The following is a 23,430-nucleotide window of genomic DNA, read 5'->3' as shown; positions in this document are numbered from 1 at the left end:
CAGAAGGACAGACAGTATATACATTTGGGAGTTTAATTTTGAGAGAGCTCATGCTGAGAAATGGATTTTTGCCCAGGAAGCGTGCCAGCACGAGTAAAGAAACCAAGCAGTGATGCTGGGCCCTCAGGAGCAAAAGGGTATGTAACAAGCCCAATGTGCCCCATTATGAGTGTCCATCCAGGGCAGCTCTGGGAGGGCTCTCTGACATGGCTGTTTACACTGGAATGCAGCTTTTCACAGATAATGCATCATTATCAATGTCAATAGTAGCTTCCTGCTTTCTGCAACAAAGCAAGCTTATGTTACTGAGCAGGAAGAAGAGCTGTAAGAAACTGCTGCTGCCTTTTCAGCAGGCTCTGGTGGTCAGTGCCATGCAGATGTTTCACAGCTTGAAGTTTGAGCGACTTTACCATCCTTGTAGTATTTGGATTGTATTAGTATGGCATGATAACAATAGCAGTACTACTGAAAAACCATGGAAGCAACCTCATTCTGCTTTAGTTCGTAAGTGTATGCTTTTCCTAAAATGAGAATAACTCATCTGTTTTCTCTCTTTGTCCTATGGGTAGTATGGTGCTCCACAAATACAGAATTTGTAAATATGTTTATTTCCAGATTCTTACTCAGTTCCTCTAAATTTTTAATATAAATTCTTGTACTTAGGTCATACTTTCTTAAGATCTTCATCCCCATTTGTTAAAAGGCATTAATGTTCCTTTTGCTGGCTAATATCTATTTCTGTTTGTGTGCATAATTTAGGAGGAGTGGTGTATATTTGTATCTTTTTAAAAGAATCTCATGTCTCCTTGGTAAGAGAGTATTTGATTTTGAGCTAAATATTCAAAAGTTCATGAACCAAGCATCTCATCAGCTTTTGAGGAAGCCTGAGAGTAATACCTTTCAGGAAATGTGCACAATCTGTGTGAAACTCTTTATTTCTTGTTTGCTCTGTCCTGTTCTTGCTAATAGCATTTGTCAATATGTGTGGCTTACATAAAATTCTCCATAATTGCAGAAACCATTTAATTACTCCTTTTATGTCCATAGCATGATGCTGCAGTGTATGTGGAAACTCATATTTGGAACAGCAAATCTTATTTGGCAGTAGACGGGGAAGTTATGATTGCAATTGAGACTGCAGTTGAGATATGTCAACTCATTGGCTCAACTGTTATCAGGTTCCTGCGCAACTGAGCTTCACTTCCCACTTCCCTGTCAGCACTGACAACTGAATAATGATCACAGAATCACAGAATGGTATGGGTTGGAAGGGACCTTTAAAGATCATGTAGTTCCAACACTGCTGTCATGGTCCATCCCTGATTTCACCGATATGAAGTGGATGGACTAAGACAGAATTAAGTTTGTGTATGTGTTCTGCTCTGAAGGAAGAACTTTTAAAATCTGTCTGCTTAGCAGTGGCCATTGTGGCAGATGATGAAATTGGTTTCAAGGTAGTTTGAGATGATAAGGCAGAATCTTGTGCCAGTTCATTCATGGCAAATGTAAAGATCTGAGTTAACAAAAATTATGGAAAACTTCAGGAAATTATTGTTTAGTGAATTCAAGTGTATTGGATGCCCCAAGTGGACATGTGTAGGTTAGCACATTGAAGAGAAAAAGTTTGGTTGCCTGCATGCTGAAAACACAGGGAGGTACTGGCAGCTAGCCTAAATTCCTGAGTTTTAACACTAAGTAGTATGAGATGATTTAAGTCCAGGATTTCAGCCTTCTGAGACCCACTGCTCATTCATTATAACGAATCACTAAATCAGAAGGCTCAGTGTGCAAGTAACATCATTGGGGTACTCTCAGCGACTTTACTGGTTCCTCATCTAACACAGTGGCTTAATTTAGTGCTCCTGTAAGTATTACAGTTAATTGCCCTCAGAATAAGTACAATAGGGATAAACTCTTAGACTGTCTTCTTAGATGTAGCAGAACAGGTAACACTTTTCTATACAAGAAGCAGAGGTGGATTGGAGGTTGGTCAATGCCTATGGAATAATCTTCTGCAGAATGAAAGAATGTTAACCATATTGCATGCTGTTTCGCCGTATAAATGAAATCACAGTTCTTCAACTTCACATTTAATGACCAAAATGTCTAACAGCTGAAATAAAGCAAACCTAACTAGAAAGAGAGTTAACTACAGGATGATCTCGAGTACTTTTCTTGATGTACCTCACAAAGATATCCCCTTTCTATTGTGGTGGTATCACCACCTTACAGTGATGCTAAGGAAAGGAATGAGAACTGAAAAAGAACACATGAGTTTAGCAAACTTTTTGCAGGACGAAGGAAGCTATGCTTTGGAAGATTGCTAGCATTATCTGTTTTTCCCAGAGAAGGACTGAGATGGGGCTTCCTAACAAAGAAAATGCTAAATGGGCCATCAGAAGAATGAAATCATCGAGTGTTTAAAACCTTTTAAGAAAGCTAATGAAAGTGAGTGGTAATGATCCCAATTTTCCAGAGAGATGATAAACAGTCTAGGATCCCAAGGGACTGACTCCTTCCTATGCTTTTGTGTTGGCCTTTCTGAAGAAAGGTCAACAAAACTATTTAATACACTAGTGCTGTGTTATTTTACAAAGGTAAACTTTTTTTTTTTCTTTTCTGAAGTAAAATGTAAGTATCTTACATGTTTCTAAGCTGTCTCTTTTGTACCATAAGGGGAAATCCAGTAAGGATTTTGGTTTACCCTTTCTTTTCCATATGGATGGAAAGCCATTGACATTATTGACATTTCTAATGATGGGATGAATTTATCCCATTAGTTTTAATGCAAACAAGGTTAGGTCTGAGCCAAAGTACTGTAGATTAGCATGACAGAAGCAATAAGCTTGTTCACAGACCTGCACAGATGTAGTGAATGAAATGCCTCTCTTACTTCATCTGCAACCCAGAGGCACTTCTGGATTAGGAGGGGTCAGCAAGTGAGTTTTAAGCTGATGACTCTCACTGCTTTTTTTTTTTTGTCTTCAGATATCTCAGCTTATGACAGAGACTAGTCGAGAGGGCCTGACTGAAGCAGCACTGAACCGCTACAATGCAGATAAACCCTCCTTGTACAGCTTCCCCGCCTCCCAGAGCACATATGTTGCTACTGACGTATCCACAGGCACTTCCGTGGCAGCATCATTTTTTGCCAGGTAAGAAAGACTTCTCAGATTTTACCTCTGGAAACAATTTCTTTCACAGGAATTTCGTTCATTTTGTAGTGAAGACATGGGGCTGACTGAGTAATGCACACATGACAAGAGACATGCTATATATAAAGCTCATCACAAGCCTGCTGAATTACCTTGAAAATGTTGTTTGATGCACCTGTGTACATTTGTCTCTAAGATGGCGATGATGCTTCTACCCTCCTCTGTAAAATAACAATTTCTTGATTTGGGATAAAATATGATTGTATTTGCAGAATAATACCTGATCCAGTGTGATTTTTATAAAGGATACCCTGAGTGAGAAGGACCCATCCAAGTAAATTTTTTTTTGAGATAGGCAATCAATTGTATTACTAACTGGAGTTGGATAGTTGTCTTTGCAGGCAACCTTCAGGTTTGGTGAATTTTACTTACATCTAGCCAAATTATTAAGATTTATATCTCCAGACTGAATATTTTAGGTTTCTGATTTCAGTTTCTGTCCCTGTCATGCTGTTGAGTTGACCTGATGGTCTAAACTCTGCCTCAGAACACCCTTTCTGTTGATCACTGAGCCAGTGTTTCCAACAAAGTTTTCAAAAATCTGATGAAAGTTTCATTTAAAATCTTATGGTTATCTCTATTAATTTTTTAGTAAAAATGGTTTGTTACATGGGCATACCAGCTGATAAGTGAAATATTCACTATTGACAATGGAAACATTTTTCTGTGCAGAAATAAGCTCTCTACAGAACAGGCTTTTAGCCTGCTTGAATCCTGGTGTAACTAAAGAAGTTGAAATAATCTTTGTCTTTTAATGTTCTTCAGTAATTAGAAGATTGACTTGGAAAGAGTTGTGGAAGCAATGAAACAGCAAGAGAATAAGCTATTTTCACATTGCTTCCAATCCAATCTAGTGAGATATCTGAAACATTGAGTGAATTTTTGAGTAAATGCCTCAGGCATACTCAGATTAGCTTCTTACCCTTTGGTGAGCCAACTATTAGTAATTCCACATGATTCTATTTCATTATAAAGGAAAATGGAAAACTTATAAAGTTGCTGAACTTTGAAGGCTGTAAATCTGGAATGAAGATTTTCCTATTTTTCCTCACATGAGGACTGCATATGTTCAACCAGTGTCACACAATAAATGAATCATGTAAGAGGATTAAAAGCGGTATTTTAGAGGAGCCAGTGAACACTGTTTGGGACATCTCTGCCGTTTTTCTTTACAGATGTGATGCTGCAATAGCAAATGTGAATGAGGACAGCGGTCTTGATTTGCTGCCCTTTTCTGTTAAACTGCAGGCAGTTTAAATTAAAATTGCTGAACATAGTCGTATGGTAATATCTAACTGGAGTGCAGATTGGGATTAGCACATATTTAACATGAATTGATTTATGAAGATTGCTTAACTCATTTGCTCTTCATTGTTGCACCTGTATGCTGATAGAATTCATTTTCTCTTAATATACACTGCTGAAGTGTAGGAAACTAATTAAGTTTACTCAAAATCCCAAGATTAGGTCCCAGCATTTTAAGTAGTACTCTTAGTTTCTAGCTGATGTTGTGAATACTTGGATGTCCTTGGCCCAGCAGAGAGACCCCATGTTTAGGCTGTTTATTTTTAAGCTGTACTTAGCAAGATGAAAGTGACTAGTTTAGTTCGGAGTATTATACTAGATTAATGTCAGTTGGGTAAGTCAGTTTAGTTTTAGACTTCAAATTGTATCATCTGCTGATAGTTCAAGCAGAAAATCAAATTCAATCATTTGATGCTTGACATTTTAACAAGAAAGTCCACAATTTGCTTTGAAAATGTGGACCTTCTGTTAATTTTTGTTTTGCATCTGATGTGTCTTTTTGCATTTTTGTGAAGTTGGGATATGAAGTAAGAACCTGCATGTTGTATGTGTTTAAAAAGTAGAAGTAAGTCTTTAAGCTTCTAAGTTGTTTTTTCCTTTTAGTATAAACGTATGCCTGTTTTTTTTGAACATATATGTGATGTCGTGATTAGATAGATGATCAGTAAAAAATTATTATGCAGGGAAATTTGCTAATATGAAGCTGAGGTTGGAAGCAGAGGAATGGAAAATATTCTTTTGAAATTAGAATCATGTAGCACAGTATTTCACTATGTTCCCTAACAAGCAAAGTGATCTTCAGATGAGCCTCAGATGTAAAAGTAATCCATCATCATAAAAAAAAAATAAAAAAAAAACTAAGATGCAATAGTGTGAAGGAAATGTCAAGGCATCCATGGGAACTTTTGGTTGTAATTACTTGAGAAGCATCAGGAGTGGAACAGACTAAGAACTAGGAGCTTAGATTTTTTTATTTATTTTTTTTGTTCTCAGGCACTGCTGGTCCAATAGTGGTACTCACTGACTGGCCTATAGCTGGCTGTGAGCCATGGAGAAGTTTCTGAAGGCCACAGCAACTCTCAATCTTTTGAAAAGCCAGCAGATTTATCAGTTATCTCAATACTTAACTGTCATGTTTCATGATATATAGATGACAGATTTCCCAACCAGTTAAAAGGCTTGCAACTTCTGTGAATTGTCATTTGTCAGGATATCGCTGCAAGAAAACTTATATGTAGAATTCCCATGGGATCGTATGTGACTATTTTAAAGGAACAAATAATGAAAATTGTCCAAAGAGCTGTGCTGGCAAGCTTATGAATATTAGATGATGCATGTATGAATAATGAATTTCTGACCGTGATTCTGACATAGAAGCTGAATTGAAATGATAGCATTTCTAGTGATGGGCACCAAATTTGCTGTCCTGTTAGGGTTTATCATTCATTTTAGCTCCCAATACCCTCTAGTCCGTGCTAATTCAACATCATCTTGCTTCTTATAAGTAGTCTATTTGTGATAAAAATAATTCATTTAGTGAATGCGAAATAATGTTAAGATTCTTTACATAAAATTTGGATGTTGTCATGAGAAGCACTGGATCTTTGGGCCTCGTGTCCTCCAGGCATAATGTAGGAGTGTGTCACCACCAGCTGAGGGAGAAGAAAAAGCCTGTGCTAATGCTGCCACAGAACTGAGGGAACGACCTTCTTTTGCTGGTTTTCATAGTGTCTCTGTGAAGCTCTAGCAGGACAAGGGATGTTGTACTAAACCTTGCTTACTATCTCATTTCTCACATGGGGAAAACTTCTGCAATGCTGATTTCAGCTTTGACCTGGCTACTCCATGAATAAATCTGGCTTTATGAATTGAATTTTTCTATTTTGATCTAAGCTGTGGACTCTCAATAGTCTCTTGAAGCATGATATCACAGTGCAGGAACTAGAAGTCAAAACTGAACCAAAGCCTCTCAGTTAACCTTAGAACACTCACAGGTTCTTGTCATGTTGGTACTGTTCCTTGTTTGCCCTGTCACAATGAGCTTGCTTTCTGGGAGAAGAAAAACCTCTACTACTTCATGACAAAGGAGAACTGTAAAAGCCTCTCTCTCTTTGGACCTCAAAAAGAGGGAGATAATGGTAGGTTTGAAAGTTGTTTTCTGTTGCTGGTCACAAAGTGTAACAGCGTATCCTGAACAAAAGCCCACCACCCTCTGAAATCTGATATAGTTGTATTTGATTTAATTAAGCCTAATGGGAATATAGATAATCTTGAGCGTAACCTGAAAAAATCTGTTCTAGGGATCATCTTCCATGTCTTTGTAGATCTTAAAACACTAGGCAGGGCCACACAATGCTCCTCCTGTAGATGCAGCAAGTCATCTATGTGTTTTTCAAAGCAAATGCAGAAGTATCCAGATTTTTGAAATATTTCCTATTTTGAGCAGAAATGAGTATAGAAATACTTAGCTTCGTGTAACTGACATGTAGCTACTCAGCATGGGATAAGCTCTAGTAACAGTTACCTCCTTTCTTGGAAAACTGCTGGTGACCCTTTTGACACTCATTCCCCCTCCCTGTGTGGTTCGGCAGTTGTGGGAGGAGGTAAGGCAGTGCTGTACTGGAAAGGGATATTGTGAACGTCCTATTCAGAATGCTCCGATTTCCCTTCCACTCATGCAAATGCTTTCTATTTTTATTTTTTAAATTATTACCATTTTTTAAAATACTGGTACAGTTTCTGTGGGACCCTCTTGATAAAGCTGTTGTGCTAACTTTGACCTAGGAATCAAGAGGACCCCAGAACCTTGAATCTCATGCCTCACTGATTTTTGCATGCATGTGAAAAGCAATCAGCTTATCATATAGCTTTTGGTGTTTGCTGTTTTTTTTTTTTTCTTATAGGTGCAATATTATGTGATTTTTGTTGAAATTCACAACAAATTTCACTGCAACTCTGCAAAACCTTTCCTCCTGTAGGGAAGAAAAATCTTTGATGCTCAAAGGCTTAGAATCCAGGAACATCAGGGTTTTCTTCTTTCCTTAAAGTTTGGGGATTGGTTTAAACTAATCATACCATTTTAAGGTCCTGGCTTGAATGTTTTGGAGGTCTGTGGGAAGCTCCCAAAAATGAACTTTTCCTGCTGTTTCAACAGTGGGTTTGTATGAACATGTGCAGTGAAAGGGTGTAAGAAACAGAGGCAGAGGCTAGTAGAGAAGGATATCACCTGGAGTGGATGGGTATTCCTGTATCACAGAGCCCAGCTTTGGCTGGGGCAGCTCCCTGGGAGAAAAATATCTGATTTGTGCCAGTGGTCTGTCTGCAACTGGTGTGGCTGAAGCATTAGCCTAGCAGATGAGGAGCCAGGCCAGGAGTCGCTTCCTGCTACTGCTGTAGCTTGTGCAGGTGCACAGCAGGTGGTGTAGGCCCAGGCAGCACCTCGGTGCTGCTGAGGCTTGGGAGACCTTGTGGAAAGAGGCTGTGACTGCTGTCAGAGCACGAAAGCTGCTTGTCCCATTCCCTGCACCTTTTCTCAAGAAAGTTCTGTTGAAGTTTTGAATATTTTTTAATGGTCTGGGTGCAGATGACTCGTGACAGTGTTTCCTCATGCTGAAGAGTGGTGGACAGAACTGCATTTTCTAGCCACGTGGTAGTTCCCTGGTTTAGGCACTGCTTAATAGATCTATGATGTCAAGTAGTGCTTACCTCAGCATCTCTAAGAGAAAACTATATTTCTGAGACTAAGGTGAAAACATATTTTGTTTTCTTGCTGTTCAGACTGTGCAGAACCTAAAAGAATTTTCTTTCATTAGCTGAACAAACCAAGTATAATAGTTAAATTGTGGACAGTTTCTCAGACATTTTGAAGAACTATATATTAACAAACCTGATCAGAATTTCAGCCCTTTTCCCTCATCCTCATAATATACTGCATAAGAAATACATAAAAAGAAGAAAGTTAATAGTAAAGATCCATAAGCTGTCTTTCACTAGGAATGCTGGGAACAAGTTTTAAAACATCAGTAAGTCATTTCCACAAATATTTCTATTTTCAAAGCCTGTCTTGGGGCTGACGAGTAGGGGAAATTTCAATCACAATGATCTCGGTCATTCTGAAAGATCATGAAATAAGTAATTACATTTGGCACCTAAGTTTGAGTGCACAACTTCAGGGTCTGTTTTTTCTTACTTGCTCAGTATTCATCAGAAATGCAGGAGATACATGTTCATAATCACTGCTTTTCTGTGCTCTCCATTGCTGTAAGAGCCCTAACAGACACTAGAGAATGACTCTTCCCGTTATTGGTGTTATTTCATGTGTATAAAGTAAGTGCCAATCAAAAGAGAATATTGATTGTCACAATGCCAAACGGGGCTAGTGGTTGGGACATGAAGAATATTCTCCCTCTTTTTCTCTGATTCAATGTAAACAAAAATAAAAATGTCCCAGCAGAAAAGACTACATGCTACATGTAGGAACAGCTGCTGCCTGGTAGTTGAGTCAATGATCTGATATGCAGGAAAAGAGAGTTAAGTATGACATCTGGATGAGGGAAAGCAAAAATACATGAACGATCTCGAATTTTGCATGGTAGTTCTATCTTGGGTCCCAAACAATTTCCAGTGACTGTTTTGACTGTCAAAGCTGACACGCTCCCCATGGCACTTTTGTTTTGATCAGATCATATCTTTTAATTACAAAAAAGTTTAGTAACAAAATTCCAGACCAGGTCATTTTCTAACAGGAATTGCATAGAGTACATGTCTGAAACCGTGGTGCCTGAATCTTTGGATATTGCACACCACTGTTACTTAAAAACTTAAGAAACTACATGCATATTTAGCCCTGTGTTGGAAATCTGGTTGTGATATGTTTAATTTGGCATTGGGCTGTAAACAAAAATAATTTGAACCTTCATGCCAATTAGGTACACTATATGTTAGTGGCAGGTTAATAGGTGTTATTCAGAGCTTGAAATAGAGACAATAAACCTTGATTTATAAGCAGGATTTTGGGATCAATCAGTGGAACTATGAAAAGAGATCAGCTAAAAATTATGCTTTGATTATCAGAATCCTATACTTGCAGGGATGTGCTGTCTGCTTAGCCTCAAAGCAAATAACTGATAAAAAAGATACAAATCCACCCTGTGTTCCTAGTATCAAATTAATACAGGATATACAGGGAGTTTACCATAACAAGTATACTTTTCTGGACTAACCTTGTTTTAAAAATAGTTATTTAGAACAGATTCATAACCTAAAATAAAAGATAACTATCCAACAACAATTTATTGATAGTTGAATAGAGAAGTTAAAATTCCAGTCCATGAAAGGTATGTTACTTTGTTGTTATGCCTTGCACTGAAATATGCTACACCTGCTTCTGTGCACTGCACAAGTGTTTTCTCATCTGCACTTGCCCCACATCTGGAATGTTTCGTATTGATGGTAACAGCAATAAAGTCATCAATGAATAATGTTGTTATTGACTCAATAATGTTGTTATTGAAGTGGTCATCAAGATTTGGAGTTTTTTGTGTAATTAGCTTTTCACAGCCTTGAGAAATCTTGATAATGTTCTAAGTAAAGCTCCCCATTCCTGCCTTTTTCTTTGGATAGTTTTGTGATGTTTCTTCACTGTGATTCAATCCCCAATTTCATGAGTATCTGATCCTGCAAAGCAAAGGGAACATAGCATGAAAGTTATTTTGCTTAAGAGATTGTTTTAAAACAGATGTCTCCTAAGTGTACTTCAATATATTAGTTGTTTCTGATATATCTTACCTGAAATCTAGAATCTTAACTCTTTCTTTTCTGATCTCCGTCAGAATCTGTGGTATTTAGTAAGTTTGTGGACGTGTCTTGAGAATTCATTTGTCCTATTAATTTTTATATGATCAGTTATGTTCAATTTTAAAATCTAAAAAATTTACTTAGGGATACAATACGTTTATATATGCTTTTCCCTCTTTTCTACTTATTTTCTCAAGTACAACACCATGATTGTATGGTAATCAGGACCTCCACTCACTAGAAAGAAAACCCCGCCCATCTATTAGTGTCAATAACTGATGGTATTACAATGAAAGGGACCAGCGATGCAAACAGATACTTAATCTACTTCATGTATTGTACATGCCTTGTAGGAGGTCTAAATGTTTTATAGTCTCTGTCAAGGCAGAAGGAGGCAACGAAGACACCTCCTGTCTTTAGGAGTTAGCAAAGGCCTTTGCCCTGTGTTTCTGAGGTGTTACCTTAACTTTCTCTGTTAGCACCTCACTGATTACTGCTATTGTAGATAAGCTTCAGATCTGCAAATCACAGTGCTGGCCCCATTCTTGATGCATCTCATGCTTTGCATTATAGAGGGGTATTGGATGCTGATGTTAGGTCACCGAGGCACCAATTGGTTTTGTGGTTTGCTAAGGAAGGAGAAAATTTTTCATGGATGTGTATTCCTGATTCTTATAGGTGATTTTGAGCATTTAGTACAAAAGTGTCTACATGTATGAAGGCTGAATTCGTGTTGCTCTCCATATACTATGCTAAATCAGTGGTAACTCCCTTACTTTAGTGGTAACTTCAGCCACATCTTGTGATTTCCTGCTGATTTCAATAGTCTGCAAAGGGAGAGGCTAACTAAGGATAGTTTTGGCCTTTAATTTCTAATGGCTTTTGAGTACCAGAATATTTGCTACACACCTGTTCCCTGTTGATTTCAGGAAAACTTAAAAGGAAATGAGGCTATTTCCTTTCCTCGCAACTCCTTAGCACTGCCTTTTCCTGCACCTGACATCTACATTAAGAAAAACTTCTAGCAGCATATACAGTAATCCTGCAGCACCTGTTACCAAAGACTCCTGGTGTTTAATCTTGGCTTTTACTCTTAGGGCAGTGGAAATAAAAATGGACAGCATTAATCTTCTGACTCCTAGTATAGCTGTGACTGCCAACTATAGTAGATGCAAACTCATGTTGATTTACTGTTTTGCATATTTCTTGCTTCTCTTGAACCTTGACATAAGAGATCTGATTTATAGTGTTTCTATCTTGCCTTGCAGAAAGATGAATTGGTGTAGTTGCACTGTCTATAGCACTGTCTATAGCAGAAAATTATATGCAGTACCAGTTGCTTTCTCCCTCTGTTTTTAACACCACCAAACTAACCTACTCTCAAAGAGATCATAAATCCACAGTAACAAGACTTTTTCCTAAACACGTGGGAGTTCAGAGTGGCAAACTTTTTATTCTAATTACTGCTTTCCTGTTGCAAGAAGTACTGTAACAGTGCTGCCCCAGTAGCCTTGAAATTCCAGCTGTGATCTACCTCATCTGCAGAGTCTTCCACTCAGCTGCTCAAAGAGCCAGAGTTTTCTTAACCTTAAGAGAGCAATCTGTTCAATGGCTTAATGGCTTTTCCGTATGATTACCAAGGAATACATACCATTTTATTTTTCTTTGTTCATAGAGTAAAATCTCCAACAACAAAACTGGTTGAAATGTTGAAGCATTTGCTTATTCCAAAGAATTTAACATTAGGTAGACAACTGCCAGTTGGACTTGCACATATTCATCCCTGTGATGTAGTTATAATATATGAGAAGACCATAGTACACCTGTTTTTACATGACTAGGTGGATGGTAGGAAATAGAAATTTAGAAGCTCACCTCTTGATTGAACATGATGCCTATCTCACAGATGCTGTCTGTTGGCAAATTTCAGCAAAAAAATACTGGTTTGGTCTCTTCTGAGTAACTCAAGTTCAGCATTACATGCATGCATTGTATGCAGGACAGTGACTCCAAAGCTTTATACCACACTTCTGTTTATTGACAATGTAAGATGTCTTTCAGGAGACAGACCTGCTAAAGGAGAAAACAAGAATAAACATGTACATTTAGGAAGCAAGTAACTACAGGACCAGTGTGGTTAACAGAGACTGTTTTCTCTATGAATCAGTTTCCTAAGACTTCATGACTTTGGGGTGTAGCTTTAGAGGCTTTTTATGACTAGAGAATTTCTAGGGGGCTTTTTCCTCTTGCTTAATAAAGAATTGCCAGCCGTTCTTCAGTCAAAATGTTGACATGGTCTGCCTCTCCTATTCATTGGTCTATTTTCAGGAAATCAGGAGAGATTCAATTACTTTAAGATCTCCTTTTCTGGTTAAAGTTGGTCAATGGATTCAAATGTCCTTATAGTGTAGACAAAGAGATTGACTTAGATTGCGTATTAGTCATTCTGATTTGAGTAACCAGACAAAAAACTAGTCCTGATAACTACTAAAGGCGAAGCAACCTTTGGTTTTATTACCCCAACAATAATGAGAGAAGGGGACCAAATTATTTACTCCATTGTCAGAATTACAGCAATAATCTCTTTGAATCTAAGCAAGAATGATGAAAAAGTGAAAATTGTGGAAATCTAGGCAAAGACAGAAAAGACAGTATTAGCAGAAATTATTTCCATTTCTTCTCAGAATAGCTCTTTGTATGCAAATATAGGGAGAAATCAGACAGCCTTTCGTTAGAAAGGAGAAAGTACATAGAAATTGGACAGCATCATGTCTTTTGTTCAAGCCATCTTTAAGTAAACTGAGTTACTTATCCATCCAGGGTGGAGCATATCAACACAGCATGAAAGTTTAAAGTTGCCTATTTCTGCTTTTGTTTTTTATTACTGAAGTAGAAACAAAGGAACATGAATCTAAGCTTTCTCATTACAATAGCTAATCCTTTTCTAGTTTTCCTCTTCTGCCATGATTGTGCCTTTCCACAGCAGCATCAACCTTTTATTAACACAGCACTACTTTAATTCAACCATGTGAATCATCATGAAATGATGTTGAGAACTGATAGGAGTGAGGAATAAATCTGTCTTCCATGTTTTTCTTGAGGTTATCACAAGCTAATAAAGTACAGTTAATAAAACACTGTGGATTTCACTGAGATGTTTGGGTTAACATTGTGAATTCTTGATTAATACATAAGAGCAATGCAAACCAAATGTGGAATGCATTAGACAGACTAAACTAGATGAAATTACGTATTATGTTAAATGATTCTGCTCCTGTTGGGATTCTGTAGAGGTGCAGAATGCCATATGACATTAACTGGAAAAATATTATTACACCTTTCAGGTGATGCTGAAATGGTGGTGTTGGGAAGATAGTTAACAGATTGCTTAGTCATCTGGGCCAACAATATGTGTTATATCACTGTCAAATGTAATATTATAAATCTAGGAATAAAGAATGTAGACCACGCTTACAGACTAGGGGCCTATGTACTGGGAAGCACTTACTAGAAAGGATCTATGTGTCATGCTTTATTAGTTGCATATGGGTGTACAGCGGGCTGCTGTGGCCGAGAAGGCTAATGCATCTCTTGAATAGCTGCAAGAATAAGAACGTACAAAAAGAGGTTGGGTTGTTACTTTAACTCTGCATTTGGAGTAGATATAATCACAGCTAGAATATTCTGTCTACTTCTGATGTCCACAGTTGAAGAAAGATGCTGAAAAAATGAAGAGGCCTCAGAAGGGACACAAAGATGATCAAAAATTTGAAAAACATGCCTTCCAACAGCTTGACTTCTTTAGTTTATCAAACAGATTTAGAGAGATGTGTTGACAGTGTGCAGGAAACCTCTGCAGGGAACAGAAACATGATACCAGAGGACTTCAGTCTAGCAGACAAAAGCATGTCAAGATGTAATGGCAGGAAGTTGAATCTAGACAAACTCAGAGTTGTAATGAAATGTGCATACTTAAGAAAGGGCAATGACATGTTGAAATGAACAAGAGTAGCAGCAAGTTTTCTTTTAGTATGTGTTTTTTCAATTAAAATGGGTATTTCAACAACAAAAAAAGGCAGCAGTTAACCACAGTTTAGGGGCTTTAAGAGATTTAATGTAGGCAAAATCCATCGTTTTTGCTGCACAGGAAGTTAAATATTTTAGAGAGTCATAATAGTCTCACTTAACAATCTGGGAAGACATTCATTTGTGTACAAGTTACAGCATCAAGGAGTACTATTTCTGTTCCTCTCTCAGACAAACGCTGTAACAAAGCATAAGATAAAATTGCAATGAAGAAAGGAGTAAACTATTCATTTTCTTGATTTATCTAGGAGTGATTGACAGGTAAGTTATTTAATCTTTTTTGTAGATGAACAGAGGGCTTCTTATGTTTTTAGCTGCCAGTATGTGGAATTTTAATTTTTGCCATTTATGCAACAAGATGTGGAAATCTTTGTGGATTTTTTTTCATGGCTTCCCTGGGCACACATCTGGTTGAGTAGTGCATTGTTTTGCTCTTCTTTTGAGATTACATCCATTTGTTGTCTGTTTCAGAAAGTACATCAGTATACAGCATAATACAGCATAAGAAACCAAACCAATCCCCTCCCCAAACACTAAAAAGGCTTTTTTTTTTTTTTTTTTTTTAAGTTATCAATACTAATTTTCTTTGCCTTTTGGATTGAGGTTGCCAGTCAGCAAAGGTGATGGATGTTTGTTGCTGGTAAAAGTACATTAGTCAAAATCATGAGTGGGAAAAAAGCATCTTAGTATTCTGGTATGAAAATTAAGAGGAGCAGTTACGAGTCAAAGCTGAAATAAAAAACCATTCTGTATCTGAAGGCAAAGTCTTTGGGGCAAATGTGTGTGCTTTAAAATTACTGGGATAAAACCAATGTAAAAAAAAAATACAGCTGTTCCACTTGATGGCTCATAAAATCTGAATAAAGTCCTTCAAGGGCTTTTTTTTTTTTTTTTATAGTGAGAGACTTTTTTGTATGTGTAGTTATGGTAGCATCTGGTTCCCATCTCTGGGAATTCAGAGAATCCACAGGCACCAACATGCTGTCTGCTGCAGAGAAGCTCTACAACACAGATAAATGCTTCAGACAAGTACTCGATACGTAATGTAATTGTCTGCAAGCTGGAAAGATGTTGGTGTTTGCTGGGAGGAGGCAAAATCTGAATCAGTAAAGTTTGATTAACATAAGCAATAGGATCAGCCCCTGCATAAAATTTCCTTTGTTCACCTGTGAAGAGTGGACTGATAAGCTAGCAACACCTGAGTCAATAGGATTAATCAGTCAGAGAAGGTAAGCAAGGCATACCAAGAGGAGTCAGTGGGTTTTCACAGAGGCTGTATCCTTCACAGACAGTTCAAACAATGGGATCGATAAACTAATTGTCAACAAATTTGAGCAGGAAATATATAAGGGGCATTTTATGAATAATGACATTGGATTTAGCTATTGTTGAATGATGAAGGAAAACACAATTTGTCTGTTATTTATGGTTCATCACATTTTTCATTCTAATGCCTTATCCTTTCTGTAAACAGGCTTTGTGTATTAGTAGTCATATCATTACCTTATATGAAATTATATTACATTGTGGTAAGAGTTTGTTGTACATTATCAACATATGTATCACAGAAAGCAAAATCTTCAGCATGCCTTGAACATGGGCACAGACAGCACAGATTTTCTGGCCCATATTGTGCTCAGCGTGTTGTTGCTTAACAAGTAATATGCTAGAGCTAATGGAGAGGCTATGTAAATATTGTACTGCTCTTATGGACGGAGATAGGCTCAACCTCAATAAGAGCTAAATATGAAATGCATTTAAGTACAACTTTGTACATGAATGAAACTTGTACATGAATGAAACTCCCCTGAAATTGAAAAGAGTCAAAAAATGACACCTCATGCTACCCAAAGGAATGCCTTATAATTGTAAACAAGGATGGAATAGATCCTTGCTCCAGCAATGTCAGCTAAGGATGCTCCACTGTGTAGACAGCAGTGTGGGACCCATGGGACTGTTGGCCAGGAGGGCGAGCCCTTCCCAACGCCCGGAGAACAGGGCCGGGCAGGCTGTGGCTGCTATTCACTTCCTCCAGCAGCCACATCTAAAAGAAAAGAGAGGTGCCAGATGCTATCTGTGACTTTGCAACTCAATCCCAGAAAGAAAGCTCAGGCTGTGACTCCGAGTTCCACACAGGTGCCTAGTTCTAGAGGAGTGCTGTGGTCTATGAAAGAGGCAGTATTTCAGAAATTTATTTTCAGCTTTTCCTATGGTTCAGCTTATATGTTTGTGTTGTTCCAGGCTGGGATGGTGGTGAGCAAAATGCCTGAATCTTCCTATTCACTGTGTACAGAAATTAGGTGAGATGAGGTTGTGACTTTACCATTATCTGAACTGCTGAGAAATCCTTGTGCCTAAGGCCTTTTCTGGATCTAGGATGAAGTTTAAATCTGAATCTGAAGGGTATGTGTAGACTACATACAGACTAACAGTTTTGGTTTTCATTTGCGTTACAATGAAAAGTACATTGTGAATACAAGAACCATACATTTCTAGAGCAAAATTTTCAAAATTGCTGAAGAGACTGGGTTTCCAAGAGCACTGAGGTGAGAATGATTTGGGAACCTAGGTCCCAATTTCAAAAACTGAGTGCTTAGGAACTTAAGTAATGGTGACTATCACCTAGATTCCTGAAATTCTAGGTAACTTCTGAAAACTGTACCTGTGTGATTACAACTTTTTCAATACTTCCAGGAGACAGATTTTATAGCTGTGTTCTGATTCAGATTTCTCTTTGGTTCTGTCATAAAGTACTATTCTTGTATTTTGAAAATTGTTTATTTTTAATTCCTGACAAATAACTACACTTAAACTGCAAACACATTATACAATATGTTAGCTCCAAGGGACAATATCTTAAATAGAAACAGATCCTTTTCTTTTTCTTCATGCCAACTCTTTGTTTAGTAGTATGGCAATTGCACACACACATCCCAGATGTTCATGGAAACAAAATTCCTTTTTAATTTACAGCAGAATATGGTTTTATCCCTTGCTGGCATTGTATTTGTCAAACGCACAAATGTTTAAAGCCTTATACTCAAATATACTACAGTAGTATTCTGCATGCCTCTTTCAAACTTACGTTTATAAAATCACAGAATAATTCAGGTTAGAAGAAACCTCTACAGTTTATCTAGTCCTACTCCCTACTTAAAGTAGGCCCAGTTACATCAGGTTGCTTGGGTTCTTGTCTCATGGAGCTTGGAATATCTCTGGATGGAGTTTGGACAAATTCCCTGAGTCCCTGTTCCATTGGTTGGCCATGAAAAAAGTTTTTATATAGAATTGGAATTTCCCATGTTGCAACTTTCTTTTGCCTCTTCTTTCCCTGTGCATCTCCAAGAATGCATCTGGCATGGTCTTTAAACCCTCCCATCAGTTGTAGACAGCTCTAAGATCTCCTCGTCACCTATTCAAGGCTGAGTAAACCCAGATGTCTCAGCATATCCTGGTACTATACATGCTCCAGCCCACCATTATCCTGGATGTTTATCTTAGTGGACAAAGAGAGAATTGTCTCATTGGAGAGAAGGTCATGGAGATGCATGTTCAGTGAGATACTGTTCTAGAAATGTAAACTTCTTATCTAGGAAACCTATCTATGGTACAACTCAATCAGCTTTTGCTGGTACTTAAAGTTCAGGTTTTGATTGTGATCTCTAAGATTCAGGTTTTAATCTCTGAAGCTCAATATATTTTCCATTGCTTTTACCTAAGCAATATGTAAATACATAGGAGAGACTGAATTGACAATGTATTTTGTAAGAAGATGCAGGATTTTATATTTTAGGTGTAGTCATTTCTACAGGTAGTTTTCTCTGCTGTTTTCATAATGAATGTGGATAATAAAGTGGAGCACCCAACAGTGGTTCATTTGTATTTGCTTTGCAAAGTCTTTGGCTGACAGTCAAACAGCACTGACAGCCTCAGCATCTGCTTCATACAGTCAAGAACCATTAAATATTGATGTTTCATGGAAAAAGTCATCTTCACAGACAGTGCTGATTTGGACACCAGATGATGGCATAGACCACAACAGGATTCCTCCCCAGATTACTTTTTCACACAGACTGGTGCTGTTGATTTGGGTCATGAGGGATAAAGGCTCAGACAGTGCCAAGGTCTTTTCAGGGCTGTACATGGTCTGGGGCTGGGGCTCCTCATGGGGGCTCAGGGCAGGGCCTGTCTCAGTGCCCCAGCCAGGGGCAGGCAGCAGGGGGCACTGGGGCAGCCCCGGCATCGGGCACCACCCTGGAGCTGGGCCGATGGGTGGCCCTGGAGGGGCCTGCAGCAGGGCATGTCCGCAGGGAGCTGGCGACTGGTCCTGCTGCGGCCTTGCTGGCACAGGGGCCAATGGCCACAGGGGCTAAAATGGGGTCCTGGGCCATGGGCAAGTTTGGAGAAAGGCCTAGGGGGCCAGGGCAGGACCTGTAAGGTCTGGGGGTGCCCTCAAGGCCCTGGCAGACCTGGAACTGGCCTTGGGGTTAGGAGGAGAAGGGCAAAGCCTGGACTGGCAGTGGGTGTGAGGCTGGAAAGGGGATGCAAACAGCAATGCAGGCTGTGAAAATGTTTTCTCTGCCAGCTTGTTCATCTGGGCCTTGGCTCTGGGGCTGAGGAGCCAAGTTTGACCAAAGCCTAGAGTTAGGATTAGATGGAAAAACCCTGAGCAGTTATCTGGCATGAGGCTGAAAACAGGCTGGAAAATGACAGAGTAGGCTGCAAAAAATTGTCTCCCCCTGAATTTCTACCTCAATGATCTGCAGAGTAATTTGGCTGAGGAGTCGATTAATACAGGAGAAGGGAGGAACTGATGTGTTGTCTGCAAAATTACTAGTGTAAACCTCTGTCAGATTCTCAGTGTGGATCTCAATTCTGTGTACAAAGTATATGAAAAACAAGCCAATAACTAGACCTGTATGAACTGTAATTTTTGTTGGACTGCTTAGTTTGTTTTGCAGTCTTTATTTTTACACTGGAATCAGAATAATTTCAAACTTATTTTGACTCCCACTGTGGAGGGTCGGAAGAGATGTATACAGTAGTGGCATTCATCTCTGTGAACCTTATTGCACTGGGAACTAACTAGCACAGCCCTCATGTTCTTACTGCTTCAGCTATTAGTGAAAGGGGTAATGGAGAAGAGTCAGGGAATTCAGTCCAAGTACAATTCCTTTTTCACACAAGCCACAGAAAACCAGCAGCAAGTGCTAATTATGGGTTTTAAGTTGAACATTTCCTCTTTATGCGTCTGTTTGCAAACAGCAAATTCCCTCCACACCCACATGTTTCAGACACCAAGAAGATACTGGAGCATGCAAATACATATTTTACTATAAACCGATTTCAGATTTTTCTCTTTAGTGTGGGTATCAAAACAGAATATTGTTTAGCTTGGTCAGTCAGTCTTTCTTGACTAGCTGGATGTTCACAGCTTTATCCAACACCCTCTGACCTGAGAGGCAAAGGAAAATAAATGTCAAGTGGTAAAGTGCTTGCAGAGTGTCCCTGTTCAGCCTTGATCGTCTTCTTCCCTACTTTGGGGAAGCTACTGTCTTCTGGCACTTGATTTTCTATCTTTGAGTTCACAAGTCTTAAGACAGTGCCCCATCTTGAGCTGGAATTTAATTCTGGATAATAAGGGGGATAATAGTGTTTACAGATTCTCTCTAAAGGGAAAAAATCTTCTCTTCCTCCAGTTTGTTGCTTCAAAGTTGATGCTGGAGCACCTAGTCAGTTGTACTTGTGCCCCAGAGACCTGGCAGGCACCGTTTTGTTGCTATGTCCTGGCTTCTTCAATACACTGACTTCATGGTGTGCATACTGATGTTACCAACAGCATTTTGTTACAGGACAGTATATATCTAATGGTTTATCTTTTCTGATTTGAATGATAATGCTATTACATACATCTTCCTCCTCTGTAAGGATTTTCCACCTTTTAGGTTTCCTATGGCAAGTTGGGATTTTTCAATCTTTTGTGGTTCCCCAGTACTCTCTCCTTAATTGTTTTACTGTTTGTTTCAGCTCTCTTATTACCTTTTCTTGGATTCTTCTCCCATTGGCATTTGCTTCCGTATGACTCTTACTTCATGAATTTTGGGACACTGAGAAGCAATTTTGGGTGTGTAATAAAGTTAAGAAATTTCTATCCCTCATCCTCCCCATATATCCTGGTTTGGCTCTGGGCCTTCCCTTTGATTGTGCTGATGAAACCTTGGGCCTGCCTAGCATTGTGTACCGTTGAATGACTATCCTTAAGAATAGCCCTCCAGCAACATGAAGTTCTTTTAACCTGAATCATCCAGTGGTCTGGTTTTAGAGAACTGGTGGCTGCTTGAGCAGAGCTTAAAAGGGCAGCAGACTCTGATGAGAAGCGTGTAGGAGGGAAGAAGGACTATTATCTTTAACTGCACACTGAGTTATCCTGTTGTACCTTCTAAGGCCTGAAGATGGAGAAGTACCGTGTGCTAAAACATATTATTTTTTTCATAAAAGCAATACAAATATTTGAATGGGCATTTGTATGTCTCAAAACACAAATGCTGTTTAAGTACTGAAGTGTAGTAACAATTACTCAGTTGTTTAAATTGTTGACACAAGCTGCAGCAGTAAGGATGTTAGTTGCCAATCTCTGAGTTAAGATCTAGGTTTCTCTAGGTAAGGAAGTAACCAAGACTTGAATCCCAAAATGCCCAATAATTTCTGTCTGTACAGAAAGGCACCTTGGCTCTGTTCAAAAGAACGTGCAAACCATTGTATGCAATAAAAGTTTGAAAACTGGTGCTTTGAGTCATATGTAAATTCTTGTTCAAATTTATGGTTTCTAAATGTGTGCAAATTATGACTTGTATTTTCTATGTGATCTATGAGAGAAAAGAATGAGCCATTACCTTCAATAAACCTTCATAGAACTTATTTAATTTGTCACTACAAATTGTATATTGAGCAGGAAAGTCTTGCTCAACTAACTTAATTTCCCTTCACAACAAGGTTACTTATCTAGGTGATGAAGGGAAGCTAGTAGACATGATTTTTTGGATTTGAGCAAAGCTTTCAGTACTGTCTCTCACAGTGTCCTTTTGGACAAAATGTCCAGCGTACCACTAGACAAGTACGTAATATGATGAGTGACCAATTCGCTGGTGGGTTGGATTCTAAGGGTTGTAGTGACTGGGCTTACATCAGGCTGGCAGCCAGCTACTAGGGGGTTACCACAGGGCTCCATTGTAGGGCCAGTTCTCTTTAATTTTTTCATAAATGACCTGGAGGCGGGACTTGAGTGCACACTAATTAAGTTTGCAGGTGGTACTAACTTGGGAGGGGCTGTTGACTCCCTTGAAGGGGGGGGGGAGAGGCCTTGCTGAGCGTTCTTGACAGACTAGAGGGCTAGACATCTGAAGTTTAAGGAGCCAGTGCTGGATTCTACACCTGGGGAGGGGCAACGCTGGCGATACATACTGACTGGGGGATGAGAGGCTGGAGAGCAGCCCCACAGAAAGGGATCTGTGGGTATTGGTAAATGGCAAGTTTGATATGAGTTAGCAGTGTGCCCTGGCAGTCAGGAGGGCTAACTGTGCCCTGGGGTGCATTAGGCACAGCATTGCTAGACAGTCTAAGGAAAGGGATTGTCATGCTCTGCTCGGTGCTGGTACAGCCTCACCTCGAGTGCTGGGTGCAGTTTTGGGCATCACAATATAAGGACATAAGAGTATTAGAGAGCATCCAAAGTAGGGCCATGAGGATGGTGAAGGGTCTGGAGGGGAAGATATTTGAGGAATGAGTGAGGTCCCTTGGTTTGCTCAGCCCAGAGCAGAGCAGGCCGAGGGGAGGCCTCATGGCGGCCTGCAGCTCCCTCACGAGGGGAGCAGGGGAGCGGAGGGGCAGGCGCTGAGCTCTGCTCTCTGGGGACAGCGACAGGACCCGAGGGAACGGCATGGAGCTGGGACAGGGGAGAGTCAGGCTGGGTGTTAGGGAAAGGTTCTGCACCCAGAGGGGGGTCGGGCACTGGGACAGGCTCCCCAGGGACGTGGTCATGGCACCGAGCTGCTGGAGTTCAAGAAGTGTTTGGACAAGGCTCTCAGACATAGGGTCTGATTTTTGGGTATTCCTTTGGGGACCCAGGAGTCAGACTCGATGATCCTTATGGGTCTCTTCCAACTCAGGATATTCTATGATTTTGTGTATGTCAAATGTTGAAATTTGTAATTCATCTGTCAAGACAGTGTTACCTTGATTGTTGGGCGGGGAACAGTATTTTAAGTGATTCCTTTGATATGCCTATGTAGCCATGGGAGGTTTGAAGAGTGGCACAAACTAGGTCCTCTGTGGAATCAATTTTCATGTCATTTTGCACCAGAAAATCTCAATTTTGTTTTTTGCAAAAATCAGTAGGGTTCTACCCAGCAATAGCAAACCCTAATGAAAAGGTGGAAGTGACCATTTATATGACAACAGAGTCTTTAGGTCATGTTGTGTACATATTCAGCACCCTGGTGCATTTTGCTGCAGGGATATGGCCAGGGGAACAGCAATTCAGGATGTGCTGCCAAGTCCTTGGGGACATCTGCACATCAGGTATTCTGCAGGCTGGCAGGGATTCACCCCCCCCTTGTCCTGGTGGCACGCACTCACCTGTTCCTTGTGTGTGAGGCTTCCCACTCCTCTTTTGTATCTTCTCCTAGCTCAGGCCACCCAGCAGCTATTCCTGCAAGAACCCATGCGCTCTGCTTAGAGTTGCTTTGTCAGGATGGAAACATGAGTTTAAGGGTAGATGATGTCTGGTTTTTAACACCTACCATTGCAGCTTCCACAAAGCAATTCTTTGCTGTTTTTTAAAACTTTTTTGAAAGCACGCTTGCTCATACAGATCCAGTTATGCACCTTGTGAAACAGACCAGCACATTAAAATTAATAAAGATTAATTAATAAAGAATTAAGGCAATATAATTAATGCCAATCAACAGGAACTTATGGAAAATAGCTCTTGTCAAAATGACTTGTAATTTCATCAAAAAGAAATATCAAG

The 23,430-nt window shown here is 39.4% G+C and overlaps 1 protein-coding gene across 1 annotated transcript in view; it reads left to right on the top strand.

Moving 5' to 3' along the window:
* KIF26B (kinesin family member 26B) overlaps nt 1-23,430 on the top strand; it is a 297,138-nt gene that overhangs the window by 120,305 nt on the left and 153,403 nt on the right. The window contains exon 4 of the mRNA XM_066995522.1: nt 2,989-3,155. Within this exon, the coding sequence (XP_066851623.1) occupies nt 2,989-3,155 (167 nt within the window). The remainder of the gene's footprint in view (nt 1-2,988; nt 3,156-23,430) is intronic.

The sequence above is a fragment of the Anser cygnoides genome, chromosome 3 (genome assembly GCF_040182565.1).
Source record: "Anser cygnoides isolate HZ-2024a breed goose chromosome 3, Taihu_goose_T2T_genome, whole genome shotgun sequence".
Taxonomy (NCBI): domain Eukaryota; kingdom Metazoa; phylum Chordata; class Aves; order Anseriformes; family Anatidae; genus Anser; species Anser cygnoides.
Note: the sequence above shows the minus strand (reverse complement) of the source record. Positions and strands in the feature narration are given on the sequence as shown.